The sequence below is a fragment of the Arachis ipaensis genome, chromosome B08, assembly GCF_000816755.2.
Source record: "Arachis ipaensis cultivar K30076 chromosome B08, Araip1.1, whole genome shotgun sequence".
Taxonomy (NCBI): Eukaryota; Viridiplantae; Streptophyta; class Magnoliopsida; order Fabales; family Fabaceae; genus Arachis; species Arachis ipaensis.
In genome coordinates this window covers 125380994-125388482 of record NC_029792.2, presented here as the reverse complement: position 1 = coordinate 125388482, position 7489 = coordinate 125380994, and the positions used below count along the sequence as shown (strand labels likewise).

Below are 7489 nucleotides of genomic sequence, written 5' to 3'. Positions count from 1 at the left end.
CACAGCGGTTTTATAAAACACCAGAAGATAGGGCGCGGCAAAACAGATAGCGACGGTTTTTGTTAATCGCTGGAATAATCGCCGCAGTATGTCAAGAAAAATTGTAATTGCCCAATTTGTGGCGGTTACAAACCGTCGCTAAATGTCAGACAGGAAGAAAACATATTATAACCCAAATTCAAATTTCCCATTAAAATTTTAGATTTTCTATTATTTTGCCTATTTTGACAAAAATAGTTTATTAAACTTTAATTTTTTACGTTTTAACTAATTAAAACAAATTACAACCAAGTAAAACAGCTCAATTAACATAACAAACCAAATTAAACGAATGCAAACATAACATATATAACGAAATTGTCATAACATCATCCAAAATAAACTAAGAATGCTCAAGTCGAATAAAATAAACATAACGTACTAAACCTATTTAAATGTAAAAGTATCCAAGACCATTAATTGAAATTCAAAATTTTTGTTGCGGGTCGTGATTACCAGATGAAGATGGCCCTGCGCATGACGAGTCCGGTGTACCGCCCACAAAAGCCAGCTCTTTAGCAATCTCAAATGGCAAATTGCCTCCTAACTGTTGGACTACATATCCCAAGACCTTATGTATTGACTGTCTCTTCGCCTGCTCTTCTTCTAGCTTAGCTGTCAATTCTGCAATCATCCTCTTATCCTCCGCATTGGACTCTGCAGAACCCAACGGTTGTCCAGCAGCGTTACCAAAGACTTGGGTGAAACATGGTCCAGCACTTAGGGCACGAACTCGTCCTGGGTGCTCCTTTCCGAAAACTTGTGCTAGCGAGTCATTTTGTGAAAGGTGCTTAGAGGATCCATCCTGCCTCTCAACATTCGCAATTGCTTCCTACAAATATACAACATTGGAAAGGAAGAAGTTAACAGTAGCACGATATATATAGTAAGCTATATATTGCTTCAAATTTTCAAACATGACTTACACTAACAACACGCGCATGGGGATGGATATACGAGCCATCTTTTTTCTTATGAGTCATGATAAACAACTTTCCTCTACCAACGGGCCTTCCTTGCTCTCTCTCCTATATCGTTGATATTGCCACAATTTAGTAAATAACAACATTTTTCAGGAAGCTTAATCAAAATCTAATGCAAATAATGACTTATTACCACTTCGTCTTTTTTTCTTGCCAATGTTTTGGAGTCCCTAGTATGTGTGTAAAGTTGCTTGCTCCGATTTAAAGTGTTCTGTTTACACTTTTTTTATGAACAAATAACAAAATAAATGTAAATGAGAAAGAAAAAGTTGAATATAAAATGTAAGGGAATTAATATGTATACACATGTTTTTTTTGTGGAAATAATAAAATATACCAAGGCTTACCTGTGTTTCTTCATTCAGGCGATAGTCAACGAACTTTTTCCAATAATTTTTGTCTATTCCTTTCGGGTGATGCTGAAGATTTTCCTCATAAGTCCTTATTTGTTTGTAACACCTATGAAACAAGTGGTGCCTTGTATCCTTCTAGTTCTTTTCTATTCTCTTCAAAATATCGCGCTTTATTTTTCTTCCAGTATCGTTCTCATTGTAAAAGACCCGCTGCAATTAGTATACATTGTCATTAACGAAGACCAACAAACAAGTATAAGACTAATAATTTGAAGAAATGTATTACAAGCTAATTTAAATTGTTAAAGTATGACCCTCAAATCCAGTACAAGCAGTCGCAATTACGTATAAATGAGAAGTGCTTAAATGATGATGTGAAAAGCACAATATGAAAATTTTACTACCCATATAATTTACCCATGCAAAAGACCTTAAAAAAATACCGAATACTAAAATTGCTTAAATTGTAGAAGCTTAAAGCTGTACCTTAAGCATGTCGTACGCATATTCCCTCTTTGCTTTGCTCACCAGCTTCCAACTGTGTAAGTGTATGAGGAACTGGGAATAATCCGCACCCAAACTCCCTATGAAACCACTCAATAATCCTGCCGCCTGACCAATCGGTTGCAGCTCACTGTTAAATGGGAGTACTATCTTTGTATTGGAAGGGAGGGTTATAGCCTCATTCATGCTCAGCTTAGAAACTTTTCTCACGCCATCCTCTAAGAAGTGTATGGAAAACAAAATTACTATATAATCATTGCACAAAAGAAAAATAGAAGTAAAGGATTATGAAGATAACTGTTTACGAAAATGGGAGGAAAAAAATGTTTACCGATAACAGTAACTTCCCAGAAATCTGTATCTTTAGCTTTCTTGTTGTTATGCTGACCTTCTACTTCTTGGGCAGCAAACAAGTCGTCGATGTGGTCATCAAACGACGGAACTTCATCCGCCTTTGGGTCGTAATTCTCATCCCCTAATTTATGATCAGCCACTTCCGTGCGATGCCGAGTCTTTATGTTGTCTGTTGGAGTTTGAGGGTCATCAGCAGTACTCGACTGTGCATTCCTATGATCGATGCGCGGTGCACAAAACGGTTCATTCATACGGGTTGCCGGAGCTCTATTAGCTGAGGATGAAATCGGAGGAGCCCTATCACGTGGTTGCTCCCGTGATGTCTGAGCTCCTCTAGTCATGGACCCAACCTTAAAGCGATGTGAAACCATTTAAAATTATATCTTAGAGAACGAGTTAATATTGAGAATTATTTTATTTCATAAATTAATAATTTTGCCGGGAGAAAAATTAATGCGGTTCAATGATACAATTGAAGGACATATAATTTTCACATAAGGTTACGTTAAGAAATATTAACCACAAACATTAACCGTTGTCTCTTCAATACCGGCATTAGTTCCGGCATCTTTCGGGGGTTCCCGTATAATGTTGTACCTTGGTTTCCTAGGCATCCTTACAAACCTGTATAGAAAACAATATTAGTAGACAAATGACAAGCACAACATAAAAAAACGCTTAAAGCAAATAGAGAATACAAATTATACCCCAAAAATAGGGAATAAAAAATTATGAAATTTATATGGAACACTATAAGGCACATTACATGATACATCATAAACTGATAGAATATTAGAATTTATTTTTTTAAATAAATTAACAACATAATCAACTAAGTCTAATTAAATTAGTTTAAAATAAAAAACATTAATTAGTTTTAATGTTAGTTGAAGTCTTACTATTTAATAGGATTAATAACTGGTTTTTCAATAAATTTGAGTGTGTCATAATTAAAAATGTGTATATCAATTTAATTCTTGATCCGGTAAGTAAAACAACTTGTATAAGTGTAAAATTATTTATTATCAAAAGCCAGTAATCAAGCTTGACAAACTGCAACGGTTATGCTAACACTACAACAAATCCGGCAGATAGCGGCGGAAAGTTTGCGGCGGTTTTACAAAACCGCCGCCAAATGACATATTGCGGCGCATATCGCGGCGGTTAGAGACGAGGCTGCAATCAGGATTGTATTTAGCGGCGGTTTTTCTTGAACCGCCGCCAAATGACATATTGCGGCGCATATCGCGGCGGTTAGCGGCGATGCTTCAATCAGGATTGTATTTAGCGGCGGTTTTTCAGCGAACCGCCGCTATCTGTAATGTCAAGTGACTCATCATGTTACATTTTGCGGCGGTTTTTATTCCAACCGCCGCAAAATGCGTATAACAACATATTTCATTGGTTTCCTTTAAGGGAGACACTCCGATAAAGATGCTTAAAACGTCTTTTTTTAAAGATGTTTGTTATTAACTAACATTTAATACATATAATTGATTAAACTATATTATTTTTGTCAAAGATCAGACAAATTGATTTGGTCAAAAAATTGATAAACCAAACTTTGAACCGATTTAAATTAGTATTTTTTTTATAGAAAATGACTACAATAATCTTATTATAAAAAATAAGTAAAATATTTTTATTATATATATATTTTTTTAATTTTAAAAATCTTAAATTCTAACCCTATAACGATACAAAGAAAAAAAAAGAATTAGAATTTAGGATATATATATATATATAAAACAATCTTAACTTGTATTCTTAGATATAAGAATTCATAATAACTAAATTCAAAATTAATTAATGTTTTATCAAAATTAAATACTAAATAGAATAAAAATATTTTTATATGAAAACCAATCAATCATCTATATAATTATTAGCGCTATATACATCGAAGAGTCATTTGGCTTGGTGGTAACATAACATTGTTAAAGCTTTTCCTTCTTCCAGGTTCCAGGTTCGAGCCCTGCCTTCTTCATTTGTGGAAGGTTTACATAGAGTTGATATTCTACAGTGATCTACATGTTGTGGGTCTATTGGTGGGCACGGATTTAATGATTGAGTCGGTTGGACCATTGGACCACCGGTTGGTTTGACTATAATAACTATGAATGGAAATACTGAAATTTAGCGGCGGTAAAAAAATGATGTTTTCGTTTATTTGCTATTTAGCGGCGGTTTGCAACCCGCCGCAAAATTGATAGACGTTTAGCGGCGGTTATTCCAGCGGTTGAATAAAACCGCCGCTATCCGTTTAGCCGCGCCCCATCTTCCGGCGTTTCATTAAACCGCCGCGAAATATTTTGCAGCAGTTCAAAATTATAAAAAAAATAGACCAAAGTTTTCAACTCAAAATAATAAGATAACTAAATTAAGGTACCATATATCCTGTACAATCAATATCTATATATCATGTGTGTATGTATAATCAACTTAGAATATATGAATGTTGTATTTTTAATAATTTAGGATTAATATCAAATTATATTATTAACGGATTTAAACCATAAGAATTAATTAATACAACATTTATAAAATATAATTCCTTATATTTAGAGTCTTGACTTTTTATTCAGTATAATAAATAAATATACCTAATAAATTAAATTTAGCATCAAAAGTGGGACTGGGATTGGGAGAAAAGACAAAGACAAAAGTAAATGAACTTTTATGAGCAAATAGAATCTAAGCAGAGCAAAGCACAATCATCCATTCTAACAAAAAGATGCTATATATGAAACTCAAGGTGGGCATGGTTTGAATTTTTATAAATCCAAACTGGATCTACTTCAGAACCAGTTTTATGGTTCATGAAACCAAACTAAAACTGGATTGAAGAGAAAAATCGGTTATAAACCGATTTGAAAAAACAAAATCAATTTTAAACCGATTTTATTTACAAACTGGTTTTAAATTCGGTTTTATTTATATACCGGTTTTAAATCCAGTTTTTTTTTTTAATCCAAATCTAAAAACCGATTTTTTTTTATAAAATCCAGTTTTAAAACCAGTTTATTCAACCAAAAATTCAATTTTAAAACTAGTTTTTAAAAATCCAATTTTCAAACCAGATATTTTAATAAAAAATCCAATTATGTGTCTTTCAAAATAAGACCAAAAAGCTATCAGCTAAAAAGAGCCAAACACTTTAACAAGAAATAGAAGAAGATGGTGCTAACAAGAATAAGCTATTTAGCTTAAAGACTAAAAGAGCCACTATTGACCATGATGAAAAAGAAAGATATTTATGATTAAGACGGAATTAAATTAAAAAATAAAAATAGAACTGGAATACACACATACACATGCCTCTTCCAATATCGTAGTAGTAGGAGAGTGAAGGGACCAAAACCAACATAGAAAAGGGTATCAGAAGATTAATAGGAACCCTTTAAATGACTTAACTGTCAAAATAGGAAAATCAAACAATAATCAAAGCTTTTAGTTTTTTCCTTCCTTTATCCTAGCCACAAAAACAACACCACCCTATGCAAAAGAATCCACAGTACTTCTATCTTTTCTTGGGACAAACCAAAAAAGATGTTAAGGCTTACATATAAAGTACTCACTTTAGTGGCTTCCTCATTTTCCACAGCACTTATATAGATTAGGATAATTATTTATTGATTACTATATTAAAAAAAAAAGAAAAATTAGAATTAAAATTAACAAAAAGGAGACTAATAATAAAAGCCGAACCTAAGAGTTATAGAATTCTGTACCCAGGATCCGATCCCGTTGATCAGTGATCAGGACGATACGATTGGTTGTAAGACTTGGTTGGAACACGAGGTTGAGCCAGGTGGCTTTGTTGAAATGAAGAAGCAACAGAAAGAAAGTACTCATGACTCATTCATAATCAAAGGTAGCTTTGTTGAAATTAAGAAGTGTCAAGTATGATCAGTATGCACGGTGAGGTCCTACACACCCAAATCATGGTATAGACCATGTACAAATCACAAACATTAAATAAATTGATGCATTTAATTTCTGTTTGCATCACTAGATTCTATACAAGTACAACGATATTTTACTATATATATAACTATATACAAAAATAGGTGAAGGAAGGAATAAACATCAAGTTAATAAATAAACATAAATAACAACATTATTTAAAACTCAATCACCCAACGTCTACCTAACAACTTACTCTAAATAAAAATAAAATGAATAATATTTACTTAAGAACTTAATTTAACTAATATCTAAAAGTAAACCTTATCAACCATATCCTTCCTAACAATATGTTCATCCAACTAACATATTTTATACATTAGCTCTATAAAAGTACCCTAATTATGACTTCATTCGTACACGTTCGAATATAAACACAAAGAACAACACTAACTTCGATGTCGACTGCCCCTGCGATGTGCCATGTCGCATTCAAACGATTGATGTCTAGATCATTTGCATCTGCACGCGCCATACTCGTCTAGTAGGTCGATAATTTGGTCAGAAGAGGGTAAAAGTTAGAGAAAAATTGAAGAAATCAAACGAATTGTATATATAGGCCACGTTTAGTCTTATCTCGTTGCACGAATCTCGTTTACATTGTAAACGAGATAAAGTATGAACGAGATACGTATAATCTTATTTCATTTACAGTTTTATACTGTAAATGAGATAAAAAAGATAAGGTATATTTTTGTATTATTGCTACAAATTACATATTTTGATAAATAAAATATTTATTTTATTTATTTAAAAAAACTTGGATGTATCTTAATGTTTTTTTTTAATAAGAGAGATTTGTATTTTTTTTTCATTAAAAATCATACCAGATATTTGTTCCTAAAAACTTATAGACATGGAATAAATTATATTTCATATAGATTTTTAGTAGGATATAATATTGTTTTAGTTTTCAAAATTTAATTTGAAAACCAAAATAGTCTTTAATATTTTTTATTGTAAAGAAAAATCCCTAACGCTACACAAAATTTTAAAACGAAAATGTTTGGTAACCAAAGAAAATCAGTCAAAGACAGTCATAACTTGCCTTATTTAGCATTTATTAATTATTACGACAATTAATTAATGCTAAATAAGGCAACTTTTGACTATTTTTTTTTGTCTACCTAGCATTACCCATTTTAAAAATAGTAATTCCTTTAAGCAACATCTATTTTTGGACAAAATTATTCCTTTTGATAGTTGCAAAAAAAAAAATTAAAATAGTTATTGAATTAATTAAAAAGGAAATTGAAATAGAAAAAAAAAAAAGCAGACACACACAATGGG

The 7489-nt window shown here is 32.1% G+C and overlaps 2 protein-coding genes across 2 annotated transcripts; both read right to left on the bottom strand.

The window, feature by feature from the left end:
* Nucleotides 324-1062, bottom strand: LOC110265782. The gene is made up of 2 exons (XM_021109031.1): nt 966-1062; nt 324-871 (listed from the first exon to the last, which is right to left on the bottom strand). The coding sequence occupies exons 1-2, from the start codon at nt 1020-1022 to the stop codon at nt 467-469; spliced, it is 462 nt and encodes a 153-aa protein (XP_020964690.1). The 5' UTR covers nt 1023-1062; the 3' UTR covers nt 324-466.
* On the bottom strand, nt 1511-3028 carry LOC110265387. Its single transcript, XM_021108366.1, has 4 exons — nt 2767-3028; nt 2211-2583; nt 1862-2097; nt 1511-1585 (listed from the first exon to the last, which is right to left on the bottom strand). The coding sequence occupies exons 1-4, from the start codon at nt 2845-2847 to the stop codon at nt 1511-1513; spliced, it is 765 nt and encodes a 254-aa protein (XP_020964025.1). The 5' UTR covers nt 2848-3028.